Source organism: Diachasmimorpha longicaudata, chromosome 13, assembly GCF_034640455.1.
Source record: "Diachasmimorpha longicaudata isolate KC_UGA_2023 chromosome 13, iyDiaLong2, whole genome shotgun sequence".
Lineage (NCBI taxonomy): Eukaryota > Metazoa > Arthropoda > Insecta > Hymenoptera > Braconidae > Diachasmimorpha > Diachasmimorpha longicaudata.
Genome location: NC_087237.1, coordinates 2,057,481 through 2,076,565, shown reverse-complemented (window position 1 = coordinate 2,076,565; position 19,085 = coordinate 2,057,481). Strand labels below are relative to the sequence as shown.

The following is a 19,085-nucleotide window of genomic DNA, read 5'->3' as shown; positions in this document are numbered from 1 at the left end:
GCCACTGAATCGAGAGTATTAAGCAGTTGATAAATCAAGTTGAACCGTCAACAAAGGTTTTCGATGTTTAGCCGATTTTTTAAGGGCTTAACGAGGCCTTTATTTAAAAATTATTTAAAAATAACAGTCGAAATTACGGAATAGTTACGAATTTTTCCACTGAGCGTTCCATATTTTTTCTGAAATGTCTTGCATTTTTTCCTGTCGTTTACTGAAAAAGTGTGTAATTGTTCTGTAATTTTAACCGAATGGTGTTTTGACTGGCAAATTGCCGAACAGATATCTAGTCTTAATCAATTAATTTAAATTCTCTTTAAATTCTCTTAAAAATCCCACCGCACTAACAAAAAACGTACCCAAACTACAATTTTTGAATCAATCAATGGCCTTTGAACCCAAATGTTTTCCAACACAAAACGATAATTATCGAGGGAGTGTAATAGATCATTGTCTAATTTGATTTGTTGTTTAATCCCGCAGTATCCACTTACTCGTGGTTGGGCGTCAGGATGCCCACGCTTCCCTCCTCACGATTCCTTTGTACTGTCACCTTGTGTATGGCTTTAGTAAAGTTTGTCTACCTTCAAAGAAGAAGTATCACACCCACCTACAGACATCTGCCGTCATATCATTACACACAAAAGTTATTGTCTGCGAAACTCGGGAGGCAATTCCCGTGAGAATCTCGATCGGTTTCACCCCGGAGAGAATCACATCGAACCAAACGTGTCATGCGCGCACTCACTCATGCGGATAATTTATCATGGGGTATGCCGGCCTGGATGCTTTACAGCCCCATTTTGAGGGTTAGGGATGACAAGGAAAAAGTACAAATTCTCCTAATGCGGGCGATCAAAATTGACAAAAATCATTTTCGCAAATTTATAGCTTCTCACTGCGTAAAATATTAAATAAAAACGGAACGGAACGTCTTGTTATAAAATGATCCGATCGACCCAATTAATTTTCATAATTCCAGAAAAAACCATTGGGTTTTTTTTTCGGTTTCTGAAAAATTTTTAAACAGAAAATCCGTGACATTAATATTCAACTGCAAAATTACTTGAATTTAAATAATTTTTTTATTCGCTATTTTCTTTGATGTTACAAATGCCTTCATTGTTTTACATCGACTCCTGCCAGCCTCTGTCAATGTTTGCGAATTTAAATTATTTACCGATCCCACTCTGCAAATAATTATTATCCATTCTCTTTCGTGCATTTATGCTGATCCATTTTCGCGCCCCTATTCGTCCTGATTTATTTCTTTTCTTTCTCTGAATGCTGGGATTACGCAAGAGTAGAAAGGGAAGACAATGTGAGCCAGAGGCGAAGTTTAACACACACCGTGGTGATGGAAAATTTGCGTAGGACGTTTGGATACATTCCGCCTTTATAACACTGCCCTGGGTTTGTAAGAAGGCGAGTGGTGGGTAACAACAGTGGAGAAAGTCAGCTGTTGAATACAGTGCAAATGGCTATTGTGAGATTTAACCCATTCAGAGCGTGCATTAACACTCATCGGAGGGGGGCTTTTAATAATCCGGATAATTGCAAGTGTTTTTCAACATTTTCTAGGTTTTTTATGACAGTTATTGCATGTGACGTTGCCACGTCGCCCATAGAAAAATATGACGGAGATGAAATTTTATGATTTGAGAATTTTATTTCGTTTTCAAAAGTGATCTAATGGTTTTTCCTTTCCCGGAATTGTCGAGTGCGTCTGAAAAATATTTTTACCAACGAAATATTTATTCAACGTTCCGTACTATTTATCCGAATTACCTGTTAAAAATTACGGTACTGTCGCGGAAAATTTCCAAGTGAATTCCGTAATCGATGAACGAATTACGAGATTAGGATTCCCCGGAACAAGGGAAACTCTGCAGAATGAGATATTTAGGATTTAATTCCCGAAGAAGGTCAATACAGTGGGATTCCCGGGGGCTCCAGCCTCCTAGTTGTCCGGTTACAGGGCCCAGAGACGACCTTATGATTAAGCCACTCGTTATGCTGTCCGGTTTTGGTCAATTATCCTGCGGTTTTGTCTCTAAATAAATGCTGCTAATTCGTCTTAATGCTCGGCATCCGGTTGAAGCCGTTACGTGCATTATCCGCACGACGCGGTTTCCCCGAACATCTTCCAGGGATAAATGAACACCAGTGTCTCTCCTATCCATACCCCCATTAGACGATAATTTCACACTTTTGCATGCACGATATGTAGGTCACAGACCTAGCGTTCAATGAGTGAAACAGTTTTCACAAAATCGTTGACATTTCTCAAATGCCAGTGGCTCATAAAGAAACTACAAAGTGCTCGCGACCCGCATTATTACCGGAGAAATTAATATTCCGAGATAATTATCGGGAATTCAAGTGAAAAATGAAGAAGTCCATGATTAGATAAGATTTTCTCCACTACCTGTTATCCCCTCACCAACACCTTCTCCCCACGATTATCAACGCATTCATTTAATTCTTGATCCACCAGTCGAATGTATGTGCGTGGGACTCAATTCCTGTTTTCAAAAACGCGTTCGTTTCGTTCCGTCTAGTGGGGCAGTACAACTGCATAATAATATTAGAAATAATGGTTACGGAGTTGTCCACGTGAGCTGCGTAATCGATAAAATATTAAGTCAAAGCGAACGAAAAACGACAAATTTTCATACAAAGAGAAATTCTTTAAAAAAATTTCTGCACTGAAAAATTTTCCAAATTAAATTTCCCGCGTAAATCTTCTTTACCCACCAAATTTACCATTTTAATTTCCACTTTTTGCTCTGAATTCCTCCAGTCACTCTGTCGTTATTCTTTCCCAACACTCATACTCAAATTTACCGACAAGTCATTCATCATATCCTCATACTTCAAAATATCAATTATTTTCACACGAAAAATTTTCTCCCAAATTCTCCACCGAAAAAACCCTTCAGAACCTGACAATTCCCCCTACATTATCTCCAATCCCACAACCACAAACAAACCCAGTAAATACCCATTTGTCACATTCACAAAACAAAACACAACTCCCTCTATTTTCTCATATCACAATATAAGATTTCATTCCGCAAACAAATTTAATTCACCCCAGGCATCAGACGTATTTGCATTGAATCATGAAATGTCCTGTGATGCATAACCCAGTATCTATTCTAGTAGCAATTCAACTCCAATAGCTACTGTGCTAAAATATATCTCTCTCACCGGCAGTTCGCAATCTCTATTATGTATCGGTCGATGCGTATATCACCCGCGGGACCACAGACAATGATAGATCAATGCAACACGCTCGGATTAATGGTAACCTTCCCCCCTCACCTCTCCCTCTCCTCCTCCATCACCTCCTCTACCCTCTGCCCCTCTCCCTCTTGAACAAAACCCACTCTCCATATTCACCCTTTTGACTCTCCCCGGGTTATATTTCCCCGTTTTCTCTTTTCATTGCGTTAGTTTGTACACGTGTCGTAGCAACGATCCTATGGGGGGAGGGGAGGGGGGAGGAGGGCTTATCGTACAAGCTCGTATTTTCCACGTAGTCAACCGTCGCTTCCTGCTATCGCGTTTGTTCTGTATGCGCGTATTTCTATAACACCGGTGCGACAACGATGGAGGTGCGTGCCGATATGCGTACACAGATTTCGCTTGGGAAAATTTAATACGACGGGAGAATAACGAGAGGTATGTCACATTCCGATGGTGTGCGGTGTACAGGTTACTCGTCTCTGGTACCTTCACCGCCGCTTATCATCCCCCGTCGCCCTCAGGCGGGCCGTCATCCCCTCGTTTAGTTGTGTTCGTCTCGGTTATTCAGTCAGTGTTGTTCGTGGAATTCAAATGGCAACATTGTTTGACGAGCGACAATCTAGTTGCATTTGTAATTCGAAGAAAGTTGGAGGAGATGAGTCAATATGGTGATTGTTGCAGTCGATCGCTCACATTGTTCGGGTGGGAGAGGGGTGGAGGAAGAGCAACTGGTTTGTAGAGTGATTTGTGGTGGGGTGTTGGAAAATAAATGGCAGTTGTTGAGCGATGCTTAAATCTTTCTATTTAGTTTTAATTAGTTGTAATTAAGCTTTTTTTTTTAATAAGAAGGAGGATAGAGTGAAATTAAAAAAATATTTATTTGTAATCTGAAATCATTGTAGTGTACACTGTGAACGGAAAAAATCATCAGTAAATAAATGAAGTAGTGAATAATGTAGTAATTTTTTTGACATTAATAAATGGCAGAAAATTCAGTAAAAATTTATTGATAGAAAAAAATTGAAAAAATGATAAACAGATATCCAGTAAATTGCCGACACACGAAGAGAAAAAATCTTGAGAAATTACGTGTCTGTTTCGTAATCTGCCAGTCAAAACAATATTCGGTAAAAATTTTCCAGTGAACTTTCAGGAAAAAGTCCAGAACGTTCAAGAGAAAATATGGAACGTTCAGTTCCATACATTCAAAAGTATGGAGTCTTCAGTGATAAAATGCGGAGCCATTCCGTAATTTTAACTGACAGTTTACGGAAGAGGGAGGTAATTTTTCACGAAATGTCCCCCCCCCCCCCACCGTGTACTCCAGATTCCGGTTAGAATTGAGTTTAGAATTCTCCAAAATCCGGTAAACCAGTGCCACCAGAGTCATAGGAATTATCGGCAGGTCATGATGTCGAGGCTCATCCCATTAGTCCCCCGTATAACCCTCTGCGACATTCGATGCTCGCAGATGGTCTTGAATGCCAAGCGAGTCTACCAAGCCTACCTAGGAAATCTTATCTCTATCCCGAGATTCACGAGCACCGATTCCGCACATATGCAGCCGATGAAATGATCGTCATTCGATGCCAACAACCCATCACCACCATCAATAATTATCCCAGGCTTTTGCCCACTGTTACACGCTATTCCCTCATTCAACTGAGAACAGTAATGCCCCCACCCCCATAAAGTACACGACGGTCTTTGCCATCCACATGTGGCCCTTCAACTGAATTAACCATGTCTCCATCATCCATCTATCTGCCACCCTGGTTGCAATATATTAGCTCTCTGCTTCCTCCAATTTACCTACGATTATGCAGATGCCGCACATCTACCAACCAGACAAATACAGACCTCTACACTACTATGTAATCCACCATCTCTGTACATATTTCGAGCTGTTACACATATGTACTGTTTGGCCAGTACCAAAGGACAAGGAAAACCCACCGAATTAACCGAATTCCAAATTCACCTACGATCGAATGGATCGAAATGATTCACGATTGACACGAGATGGTGAACGCCCATTTGTCTCTGGTTTACGCACTCACTTGGACCATTTGGCTTGTATGTAAATAGGGGGAAAACTCGGTGGTCCGTTAGTAAAGTCATCCGTTGGTTTCAGCACTGGGTATATTGCATATGGGTGAGCTGGAATAATGCCCCACAATTAGCTGAATCAACAACCATCACTTGATTTCTCTGTGTGCTATTGACGTGCGGTGGTTTATTCCACCAATCGATTTTCAGAACTCACTGCACGAGGATTCGAGAATAATAAATTGGGATGATAATGGAGGTCATCCAGGGAGTTGTTGAACAATTCAGTGGAGATGTGGTGAAATGAGATCAGTCACTTTTGAGTAGTCATCAGTTTTTTATGAATATCTCGAAATCGAGGGAAGATGGAAAAATTTTTGTTATTACATTTTTTGTGGAGATAATGGAGTACTACAATAAATGTTTGTTTGAGATAGAGACGAGGTTGCGGTGCCGATTTTGGGATCAGTGGGAGAATAAAGAAACACACGAGACACGTTAGCTGATGGGAGATGTACTATTTAATTTATTGTAAAACAATTTGAGGCGTAACCTCGCGTCTTTCGAGAGAACTTTGTCACAATAGAGTTTATTAATTTCAATTCGGGCACTGCTGGTGATATACTAAAACAGTTATAGAGTACGCGATTGAAAATTGAGGCTTTCTTTGAGATATTTAATTGAGAGATAACTACAAACACTTGAACGTCTGTTGTTCGTCAACGCTGTAGATGAACTGGGGGTCAGAAACGTCCGTTGAGTAGACGAATCTAAACGTGTGGTAGGTTTTGATCCATCTATAGGATTTTGAGAGAAAATATTTGAATCTCAATAACTAAAAGTGATAATTAGTTATCATCGCAATAGGCTCTAATTGGTGATGTACAACTTCATAATTATGGAGAACACAATTTTTTGATAAGTTGAGTCCGATTCCAATTTGCGAATATTCTATCGAGAATTGCTTATTGCGTATTCACTGTTGATCGTTGAACTATTCTAGACTGAGCGTATATCTGTTTTTGGATCTCTTTATATACCCAAGGGTTGTTTTGATGGGATTAGCAACCCAAGGATTTGGAAGGTTCGAGACGAATTCCTCAGTTTGAATGTTCTCGAATTCTTCGCTGGAGAATTGGCTGAATTTTCTCTTTCTTTTAAACAATGTTATTATAAAAATTCTGGTATCTCTGTTAGATTGGTAGATATTCTCAAAAAACTCGACACTGGTTTATGACCTCGTTTCTGGTTTCTACTGCACCTTCGCAGAATAATTAAATTATTGAAACTTTTGAAAAGTTTTGTTTTGAAAATTTATGGCTGGTTGAACTATCTCTACTATTATTTATTAATATTTCGTTGTTTTATTCGTATTATTAGTCATTATTTCGTAAATATTCGTCGGGACAGTTCAGAATGTTTAAATATCGTATTATCATCCTCAATTGTGCTGCACATACAAAAAAGTGGAGGAGGTACTCCGCAAATTCTACCGGAAGCAATAAATCCACAATGACGCAAATCCGGTGGAGTTAAGCTCTATTAATACCACGTGATAAACTTAGCCAAAACATTATAAGGACATTAAAGTTTCATTTTCACTGACAAATGCATCATCGCGTGCATTCAATCCATTTGTATTCATTATTCTGCTTTCAGTGCCACGGTAAGAAATATTCAGAAAAAAATACGGAGATCGTAGTTCGCTCACCGATTACGAAATCGACCGGCAAATTTTACCTCACGTTATCGTAATTTTTCACAGACGTTTCAGATAAAAATTACCAAAGTGTCAGGAAGAATTTTGTGATGATTCCGTAAAATTTCTTATAATCGTTCTTCGAAATTAGAGAATTACAGAATTTCCCTCTGCGCGGAGAGGAAAATTCTTGCAAAATTATAAATAAATAGCATTTTTTCACTGAACGTTCCATATTTTTTCTGGAATGTTTTGAACTTTTTCCTGAATGTTCACGGAAAAAGTGCGTAGATGTTCCGTAATTTCCACCGAATATTGTTTTGATTGGCTAATTACGTACGGAACAGGCAGGTAATTAAAAAAAAACATTCTCTTCGTGTGGAATTACGGAAATAATACGCCATTTTTATTGAATATTTATCGCCGTGTATCAGGAGAATTACTGGTCTTCTTTCGTAAATGCATTTGTATTGTGATCCTGCAGTCACCTGAGCACATAACAACCGAATGGAGATGCAATCGCATTTCCTTCACCAACTCTACGAATACTTTATGAATATATCTCGGGTTTGGACAGCCACATGGGGAGCATTCGAACTGGGAGGGCTGCTATGGTAATCTGTACGCAGTTGCGTAACCAGTCTCGGTGAGGATCACGTGGTCATGGTTCATTAAGCTCTGCCGTGTACACAGGTGGCGATAGAACCGGACGGGACATGTGAGATATACTTGCAGGGACAACTTATCTTCCATGAAATTGTTACTTTGTTTCTCTATATAGTTATAAATATTTAAATATAGACTTTCAATGGTTCTAATAGTCGTCAACCAGTGTTCGTGGATCGAGAGAATATTCTGTGGAAATTGCGTCAATTTTTCTGGGATTTAAGAGAAGAAATTTACGATGATTTTAATGGAATTGTTTTTAATAAAAATTCCAGCCAGAGTACTGGAAAAACTGACGATTTTCCGGTTGTTATTTTCAGATATTTATAGAAAATTTTCAGTAGTAATACCCCAAGACCTTCAAAATTATCGGATATTTTCCGAGAGTTTCGTTGCGTAGCAACGAGAGGTATAAGTTTTGCAGGTGTTACGCAGGGAAACTGGAGGGAAATATCCGATTAATTTTGAAGGTCGAGGGGTATTTGGCTGGATTATTTTTTTCATTCCAATTTCAAACAATTAAATGTGTGGCATTTCACGTCATATAGTATGGTTTTTCACTCGTAGTTGTCGCTTCTCCAGCGTATATTTTCTGTTTGCACAAAATGCAGAGAATTGTTTCCAAATTGTGGCTTTTGTCTTCACTGTATTATTAGGAACATTATTTTTAATTTTCTGATCAATAATCTCCAAGGATTCTCCTCCAAATCTGCTCATGTCGAGGTAAAGTCTTTGAACTTGATTTTTTGTAATGACAGTTTTGGGGTTTGAAACGCGTACAAATTGTTTATCGGATATTTTCATTGCTTAGCAACAAACAGGGAAATATTCGAAAAATATCCGAAGTAAACCCGTTTTACTTGTACCACGTGACGGAAAATGCCACCATTTGATTAGTTGAAATTGGGATGAAAAAAATAATCCGAAATAATCACATTTAACTCAATAAAATTTCTAATACCAGCACTAGAATTTTTTCTCATCATCTTCACCTCCTTTTCCGGGCACGAGAATGTCCTTAGAAAATTCACTGCGAGCATGTTCAATTACCAGAATCATAATAAATCACAACCTTATTATTTTTATCACTTTTCGAAACCGAATTTCCGTCTGTAAAACGAATTAGAAAAATTCTACGAGTGAATAATTATTAAAGAGGTCTTTTATCCTCGCATAATTCAAAATGTAATATTTACAGCACCTGGGATCGAGTTACAGGTCCAGATCATTATGAAAAAAAATAAATTCCTCTCCCAAGAAAATAATTCCTCGAGAAGAGTAATAACTTTTTTTCTCAGTTTACATCAATATTATCCGCAACATCCGTCTTCCAAGATGATTAATTTCCTTTAATAATACATTGTCATATAATCATTCAGCAGCCAACGGAAATGCGAAAGTTTAACGGAAAATTGGACTGGGAAATGGTCTGGGAAGATGGACAGCGAGAGTAGGTGAGCGATTAGAGGATGTGCATGAGTTTGTGGCATCAGCGGCTAACCCAGTGATTATCGTCGTTAACGCGAGAGGTTTCTTTTTCACTGTTGTTTATGTACCTCCATTGGCCATACGATCAACCACTTTTCCACGTATATAACGTGTCTCGTGTCGATTCATTAAGGTCATCCTATTTGCAGTGGCGTATAAAGACGCGACCCCTTTACCCACATTCTGAAGTTTCACGGTGAAGATAAATGTCAATCCTAATTTCTTGTTTCTTTATTGGATGAATGAGAGTAAAAATATTCAAACATTTAAAAATCAATGAATGGAGAGAAGAAAAAAAAATTTTGCTGATGGGGGGGGGATGAAAACATTTCGAAGGGGATTACACCCCTGTCGTGGTGACCCAAGCGTCCGTTCTTCACTCCCTCTCTCTCTCCCTTCCTGCCATCGCTGCATCATCCCCTTGAAACCATGAATGGACTCCATAAGCCCGGATGAATCGACGCTGAATTCACGGGCTCTTGATCACCGATTATTTTTCATTACTTGGGATTACTCCGGCGTACGCTACGTTTGAATTCACTTTGGGAGAATTTCAATGAGTATTTTCGATTTGTTTTAGTTTTATCGATTATTTGGGGCAGATATCTGTCATACGAGTGGTATTAACTCGACGAGCTCACTGATTTGCCTCATTTTTATTGGAAAATGAATGAACAATAGTTTTTTTTCTCAGTTTGCAAAAATATTGTTATAATAATGTATAAATTAATTATTTAAAATAATGTAAATTCTTGAATTCGGAAGACTTCCTTTTCCCTTTTTTTCTAACGTCTGAATTTTCAAAATTTTATGGTAAATAGAGAATTCTTTAAAATAAAAATGAAGAAAATGTAGCCGGAAATCCTCTATCTTTTTGTTCGAAAAATGCAATAAATTATCAGTTAAGAAAAATTTGAAAAATATCATTGAAATATTGTCTTCGAACAAGTATTTATCCCTTCCTATCAACTCTCTAATATTTCAAAAAAAAATATTTTAAAAATTTCAATTATTAATAAACTCTGTAGCCACGTCTGTTGCACCCGTCACACTAACGACTTTCGATTTCAGCATTATTCATCGACTATTTTACATCGTTAATCTGATTGCCGATGATTCATGTCTTTTAATGTGAATTTGAAAATTTATTCGCACCATTGGAAGAATCGTTGGACCGGCACATGCATTTACTCACTTTTTTTGTTAATTTTTTATTCTGTCGAATCACGCCAAATCGATTCGACATTATCCAAACATTTATACTGGTTTAATTAAGAGGAATACATTTATTCAAACGTCAATTGGAATAATGTACGTGAAAATTTTCGCGTACCGTAGCTAATTGAATGTGCGAGAGGCGCCAGAAGAGGGGGGGAGGGGCTAATGCTAGCAAGTATTTTTCCAATTATGACAGTAATAATATGGTGAAGTAAACCGCGTCCCTTATGCGCTCGTTATCTCCGGGTAATTACAATTCAATATCTCAATCGAGTGCCTGCGAGTTTCATGTGCCCTCTAGGTTTCCCTGTAATTCCTATGATAATCAGTGAGAAACAGATTGACGGAGAAATCGTGAAAATTGCAAATTATCTTTATCGAGTTATAATTCAGAAACTAATGCCATTTTTTTTTCTTTTCTTTTCGAATCAAAGCATAATACCGTCAATTATCGGTGGGAGAGATTTTTATCACGAATAATTGGTCCGTAAACTCCGGCTAATGTTCATTCTTCGATTTAAATTGCAGTATTTAGGGAGTTAGCGATCGCGTGGGATGGTTTCAATGATGACTAATTTGTTTTTGCGAACATCTCGATAAGTACACTGGGAAAAATATTATCGAGCAAAGTAACGGTTTTTAGGAGAGAAGATATTTTTTGATACATCATTTTTCTCACGAACAATTCAGTAGTGCAGTGGTGAAACAGTCAAATTACTTTTGACTATTCATTGATTTTTTTTAATATTGCAGAATTTGGAATAACTACCCTTGTATTTTATCACTTCCGCGTTATTTACCAGATGATTTTATTTTCCCGATGCCAACTCTTCCGCAAGACGCCGGTCATTTGAATAAACAGTTCTGAATATTTTATTCATCCTCTAAGAAACTTTTCGCAGGATGAAAATAGTGGTTTCGATGGGCTAAGACGGTGATACGACAAATGCTTCGTGATATAAACACTCGCAGCAAGAATAAAGTTTTTTGCTGCGGAAAAAAAAATGTCCATCACTTTTTAGAGTGTTTCTTTGATGTTAACGAAAATTCAACACAATAGACTCGTCAGACAAATTTTTTTTTTAAATAAATTTACTGATTTGCTGATTTACTAATTTGAAACTTATAATTCATCGAGTCGTACGGCTATGAAAATTAATACGGAAGAGATACTGCAGAAAACAAATGAAATATTATCTCTCAGTTGAACACTGAGTGAAAACGTCTGCTCATAGATTCGTTGTAAACAGTGAAAAATTTACTCGAAAAAACAAACGAGCTCATTAATTTTTCCTTCCTCATTCAACGCAATCATCGATTAAAATTGTTTTTTCAATTCTCAAATAGAAAAAAATCTGTATAAATTACACGGAGAGAGAAATTTATTGAAAATTACGTGCCTGTTCCGTAATCTGTCAGTCCAAAACAACATTCGGTAAAAATTACGGAACAGTAACGCATTTTTTCACTGAACGTTCCGTATTTTTCCTGAAAGTTCATTTAAAAAAATGGGTAACTGTTGCGTAATTTTTACTGAATACTATTCTGACTGGCAAAGTACGGAACCGGCATGTCATTTTTAAAGAACATTTCTCTCTGTAATTTCGCGAAGGCCCAGTGAAGATCCCCCGAAATAAATCTAAAAAAATCTAGACAATTATCATTGAAGTTCGAGAAAAATTGAGTGTGAGCCTCTTTTTCCATGCTAGTCCCAGAATTTATCTCATAAATTTCCCTCCAAGCATCGCACGCCTCGTCAGTCTGCACTGATAATAATTTTCCAAGTTATTAATATTTTTCCCCTCTCCGGCGGGGCCCGGGTGCGATCGGTTGAGCAAATAACACTGCACATACGACTAATCATAATTTATTTGCAATTCCCGGAGTTCTCAATGCGTTCAACACACTGTACGGGGATATATAGCCAGAGCCAAACGCCTCTGTGTGTCGCAATGTCCCTTAACGGCTGCTGGAGAACCGGTCGACCTCGATATCGTATGGGGCGGCTCTCAGTACACGATAGTGTACAAGTTTTATACGAGAGACTCGTCTCAAACCAGATATATCTTTTATACTTTGCCGCAGTGTAGTTTTCAATTCGACAATTTGACTGGATATGTTCAACATGTTGCAATGGTGAAAATGTTATTTGGTCTCCAGAGAGATTGATTGAATCCATGAAATAATGGTGACATTATTTCTTGAATTTATGGCATTACTTGTCTGATAAACATTAATACTAATGGACGTTGTGTACTAGTGGAAATTTCTTATCGGAATTTTCATGCTGAATTGTCGAGAGAATACCAAGTTGCACTGTCATTTCGTCAATTTAATGGTAATTCTTCCCAGCAAAATTTAATATTCATCAACTTCATTAACACAATTTCCGGTTTTTATTATTTACGATGGGAAATTATTATAATTTGTTTCGTTGTTGATACTCAAGTGCGTAGAAAATTCTGTATTTTTCTCCGATTATGCAGTTTCTTAACTGACAAAAATGTCAAAAATCTTCGAGCTATCGTGGTAAAAATTTCCGATGTTTCCATATGCAAAAAAATTACATGTCACGTGTCGTCAAATTATCTCCCCTGATTCATCAAAGAAAAATCCGTACAATATCATTATCTACCAATTAACAACGCCACCTTCAATTCCTTAATTTTCCATCGCCAATTTACCGCACCCCAACATCCCAAACAAATTAATAATAGTATTTCCCGCCAATGTGTTCAATTCTCGTGTATCTCCATGAAATTGAATTACACGCAGACCACAGACTCCCGTAAATAACTTTTTACCGTTGAACGAAATAAAAGCTACCCTCTACCAACTGGTTGGTTTAGCCCCGACTTTACAATATTTACATCCACCGTAACTTTTCCAGGGCTTTTGAGTTCGAACGAAGCAACACACAAGTTCACGTAGCCGGGAAAATTTTACACCTACAAATATGTACATCCACACCCACTTTGTAAAATTGTTTGTACCGGGATTCTCTCGGACACGGGTAAAACCGACCGCCGGATGTTGCACCCCATCTCTATATTTTAGCCCTACCCCCCTACGGGTTCATCCATTCATTTTCCGTCTCCTCCTCCGGTCTTTTCCACTGGCAGACTCCAGAGTCCACCTATTCTCCACCAATTTCACCCGAATACGACTACCCAGTGGAATGGGGACTGAAGTAGTTTCACGAGATGGGTCTCCATCTCTCCCTCCCCGGGTTTTCCACGGTTATGGTATGAGATGCGTTGAAAATGAGGAGAAAGGGCAACTCGATATGGTTCGAGAGAGTACCAGAGTGAGATGACTCGAGAGAGGGTGGATAAGTTATGTTACAGTATGTTCCTACACTAACCGCTGCTTTTGCGTCGTTGAGCGTTCATAATGGACGAGTTCGGGGTGGATGATATTACCCGAAAACAATAATCAACGATTATTTGAAATCCAGGGGCTGAATTAATTCTTGTTGGTGTAGTGAATTTAATTGAATGGAGAAACTTTTAGTCAAAGCTTTTAGTCAAGAAATTATTAAAATTGAAAATAAAATATAAAAAGTCTGATATTGTCCCAATCAACGGCCCATTCTCCATACACGGAAGGAAAAAAATTATTCAAAATTACGTGCCTGTTCCCTAATCTGTCAGTCAAAATACTATTCAGTTATTTTTTTCACTGAACTTTCCATCTTTTTTACCGAAATTTTTACCGAAAATTGTTTTAGACTGACAGATTACGGAACAGGCACGGAATATTCAATGAATTTCTCTCTCCATGTAATCAGCGTAATTTTTATTGAATTATTCTTTCCTCGCACAATGAAGTTCAATAGCAGTTTTATTGACTCATCTCAGCTGGAATGAAGTTCGGTGGTGCATTGAGCCAATAATGCAGTCGAAGTGAACGAAGTAAAACAATATTCATCTCATCGACAAACTGGGAAAGTAACAGCTCGTTTTTTCCTCTCTCCTTTCTACTCGTTCTTCTATTTTCTTGCCAACGTGCGCCTCATCATCGTCTCGCTCCACTACCGACGAGCGGTTTATGATTTTGCTTAATTAATGGTTTCCCCGAGTGCCCTGCCTCTCCCCCCCATACCACGCTCCTAGGTTCCGAACTACCCAGCCATTAAAGCGCGCGTTACGCAATTTAGGAAAATTGCGAAATCTTTGATTCATGGCTGACGCGGGAGAGAGGGCGAGGAAGAGGAGCATCTTTGGGTGAAAAAAAAACTTGAGTCCCAGGGGATTCCACGAAAATGATACACAATCGTGAACTGTTTCGGTACATGAGATAAATATTTGCGAAAATAGCGCAGGGCTTTCTTGCTGGGGATGTTATTAGGGTGCGCTAATCGAGGGCAATTACTTAGGGACTAAACTATGGTCTATCATGCTAGTGACAGAATTTCATGGAGAACTTTTAGCTATTAACTTAATCATTTTTAAAATATTTTTTTGAAATTTTATGGGTATTATTATTAGTTGATAAAGAAAGAAATTAACTTTCAAAATATTCCGCAAAAATAAAATCAAAATTGGTAAAATTTCGGCGATTTCATTTGTTGAAATTCAATAAATGGCACAGAGATTAACATATGATTCCATAAATAATTGTTTTTCCAACTAATAGTGATTCAAAATTAAATGTATGGCTTATACGTAATTAAGTTAAAAGAATCAAAAATAATATTTATTCCTGACAAGTGGAAGAAGGCTTTGGTAGTATCCAAGAGACTAATGTTAAGAATAACTCAACGAAAATTATTTAAAAGAATAGAAAAAAGCAATGAACAAAGAAAATTAATAAAAAAAAAATATTTTCCTCCATCCTCAATGACAGTTTTTGCCTAAACCAGACTAGACAGTAATAACCCGCAAAATTCATTGTCACCCATCACCATTTGAAATGCAGAACGTAATCATGAAGACAAAATAAATAAAAAAAAATTTTAACAATACCGATGCTATTTTGAGTACTGAGTTCCCAGTCTTTCATGAGGATTTCTCGGGCAGGTCAGGACGACAGCGACGTGGACGTACCTATAATGCATAAGGATCGTATCGTATACATGAACCTCAATTTTTTCACATCAACGTAAATAACATTTCTCGATTAACAGCTCGTTCGAGTCTGTGTGAACAACAACAATCCAAGACTCATAATGAATCATCGCGGCTGTTGAGTAAAATGTTTGCGAAATAGTGTATTTCGATACAAGTGCGACAGGTGTTTCACGGATCTGAAGTTAAACACACCAAGTCAAGACAAGAGCTGCTAATGGCACCAGTGGAAATATCTCCGTCGCACATGTCTCAAAATATGAACTGTCAAAAAATCCAGTGCAATAATTTTTTAAGCCTCTACTCTAATCATGTACTAATTAAGGTAATTTTATGTCTATCTATACGAGTTCTCTACTTATATATTTTACTCCAGCTGCATCATTAATTATTATTACCTTATTCATCTCATACATACATGTCATAATATCTTTTGTAATTGTAGAAAGATAGAAACAAAAAGTGTTAGTGGCATAAAAAAATACAATTCAAAATGAAAAAAAAATTCATTTCGAGAACATTCCCTCTATGGACAATGAGCGGAAATAGAGGAATGCTCAAAGCATCAATAAATGTTACATAATTAATTTCTTCCTAAAAAAATTCCAAGGATCAACGGATTATTTCATTTCATTGTTCACCGGACGTCCTGGGACTTTCACATTATCCATCGCAAGGAAGAGTGAAATCGCCGGGTAAAATTCGTGGATTGCGTCTACCCGGGTAGGCAACCTCTCCGGCGATGGTTTTCGTTAGCAAAGGAGTAAATTTGCGCATACGTCACGCTCCTAGGAGTCTTCGGAAAGCGTGAAGACAACTAGCTATCATTGTTGTGCATACAGTCATAAATAAGAGTGCGAAAAAACAACGTGAAAAGTGCAGCCCTCCAGTCATTGCTGAATTTCTGACATTTTTTTCATCTATTTCTCCCCCTCCCCCTTCATTCATTTGTATTTTCATTTTTTTTTGCGGCACGGAATTATGTAAGAATGTACAGAGCCGTCTCACTCGTTTCGTCCGATTACGGTTACTCGTGTTGCGAACCACCGAGTGTTACCCACTTTTGAGACGCTTCGTTGAGTCCCCATGTATAAGTCAACAATTTTTTTTTTTTATTGTTTATTTTTCACGAGTATAGTTGACTCTTCAACGGGTATGCGTGTCCTGTTTGAGTTGGTAATGGGTAATGGGTGAACTACGCTTGTTACTTTGCACTTCGAGGAAAATTGTTGCCCAATGCAATGAGAGTAACGCAATGCAATTAACAATTCACATTGTGAAGGAAAGAAAATTCCCAGGAATTTGATAGGGGGGAGGGGGGTGATATTGGTATTGCTACGATTTACTTCAGTTTAAATTGATTATTTTTCGCATTGATTTATTTGTTAAGAGGGGATCATTGATGAGCATTTGCATTTGTAAAATTTGTGACGGATTGACTGTTCAAATTTCCCAAAGTGGAATCCCCCATTTTTTTTTGTTTAAAAATGTTCGGAAACAGGACTTACAGGAAAAATACATTGAACTATAAGTGAAATTTTTGAATTTATGATGAATATGGTACATGGTATAATGGAAAAACTACGAAGTGTTCATTCATGGTAATAAAATTACTACAGTTGATTTTTTAAAGTGGAATAAAAGTAAATAAACTTGGGATTAATTGGACTGTTGAGAAGTTGGTAATCTTCACGCAATCCCCGATTATTCCATCCAACATCAAACTTCACAGCATTATCTGCTGTATTATACCCAACCCTGAGCATAATTTTTATTTACTCTCCTCTTTCGTCGGGCTATGAAATGAAAAGAAAGGCCGACGATGTTCGAACAATGCGCTGTCTATCTCTCTCTCTCTTTCCCTGTAGCCTTAAAAAATACATTACACCAAGAGTGATTTTCAGCGAAATAAGAGGGAAAACGACGAGGGGGCAAGTTCCAAAGCGAAAAGTTTACGTCCCAGCTTCCGCTTTATCATTTCTTCCTCCTCTTTTTTTGCCATTCCCATCTTCTGCCCAGTTTTTTTTTTGACAAAGTCATTTTTATCGGGATTTTATGGGAACACTGAGGGAAGTCCCTGCAGATGTTCATAGGGTGGTGAGATTTATCACTTCGATGAGAGTAAAATTAATCCACAAGATATTCAGTAAAAAATAATCAATGAGAACAGAATGAGACTGAAATTTTGAACAGCCCCGGATTTAATTTGCCAACAACAATTTCAGCAATTACCCCATTTTTGGAAACACACGTCCAATACAAAAAAAAAATTCTCTGCCATTTACCGACCCTCACTGATGATTTCCCATCCCCTGAAAATAATATGAATTAATGAATTCCCTCACCCAATGGAAAATTTAATTGCAATAATGAATAAAAATTGAAATTGAAAATACAGGGAAACACTCGATGAGCTTTACAACATCATTCGCCCAATAAAAATAACCATCAGTGTAGGGCAGATATGTATCTACAGTGAATGGGGCAAAGGATTAGTAGCGGACAATTAACGCCCACGGTTTGTCCTCCGCCTCGATTTCCCCTCCCTCTCATTTTACCCCAACGACAATTCACTCTCCACCTACCCCAGTAGCCAAACCTCCCGCCACCCTCATTGCCATTCCAAACGAGAGCCACCGGTGAGGGGGTAGGAAGGGATGAGAGGGCATTCAATTTGCAAATGCAGATTGCTTTTCATTTTAATATAAATTGTTCGAAAACGAAGCCCGTAATTATGGTGAGTGGAGGAAATTTTCCCCGAGGGCTGTACAACTTACTTCTCATTTCCACCCTACGGACTATTTTTTATTATTTATATTCTCATTTTTTTTTGAATTTTTAATGGACTGTATATTTTATTTCCATCGAGCAAACACGAGAGAGAGAGAGACGAAAATATCCTATGACCGGACAATCTCGAATATTGAAACATGAAAAGCTCGATTGTTCATTTGTTGACGTTTTTTATGTCAATGAGACTGTCGACTTTTTTTGGTCATACGATTTCGCAATACAAACGAATGCTCTCACCCACCTCCAATGCAGTTTGATTTCAAACCCCTATTGCCGATATAAAGCCGGATTTTATCGCTTTTTTATACCGCTCGTTTGTTATTTTGATGGAATACTGGTTTACAAGCGTATTTGAACGCTTGAATTGATCAACAGAAAGTACACAAAGAGAAGTGAATATTTAGAGTGCATTTATCCAAGATAATAGTGAAATATTGGGGTATAAAATTGATGAAGCACGAGATCCTCTAGGAAATTGGGAGAAATCAGATTAGTCGGGGAATATTATACAACATAAAATTCTTCTTGCTACACAGAATTTTTGACAATGAAAATTTGCTAGCGAATGACAAGAATGGATCAGCTTCCTCATGAATTCAACCCTATACACTAATGGAAAAAAAATCCAACCCTTTTAATTATTAATTTTCCTATCAAGCCGGAATTATTCAACGACAAAGGTGTATTTACTAGACGTATTTACTGAAAACTGTGGTGAGCTTTCACCCAGCGAGGTAAATGCAAAACTCGCAAGGGAGACATGAATCCTGAAATATTAAATGTCTTCCTCTCCTATCCAAATTCCTTGAAAATTACTGGAACTGGTAAAAAAAATAGGAAGAACAGTTCTTGCA

The 19,085-nt window shown here is 37.7% G+C and overlaps 1 protein-coding gene across 7 annotated transcripts in view; it reads right to left on the bottom strand.

Moving 5' to 3' along the window:
• LOC135168936 (protein scalloped) overlaps positions 1-19,085 on the bottom strand; it is a 118,525-nt gene that overhangs the window by 53,012 nt on the left and 46,428 nt on the right. For 5 of the 7 annotated variants that reach the window (XM_064133574.1, XM_064133572.1, XM_064133575.1 and 2 more), the window contains exon 2: positions 15,337-15,417. The exons of the other annotated variants lie outside the window; for them this stretch is intronic. In XM_064133574.1, the coding sequence (XP_063989644.1) occupies positions 15,337-15,373 (37 nt within the window). In that variant the 5' untranslated portion in view covers positions 15,374-15,417. The remainder of the gene's footprint in view (positions 1-15,336; positions 15,418-19,085) is intronic. 7 annotated transcript variants of the gene reach the window in all.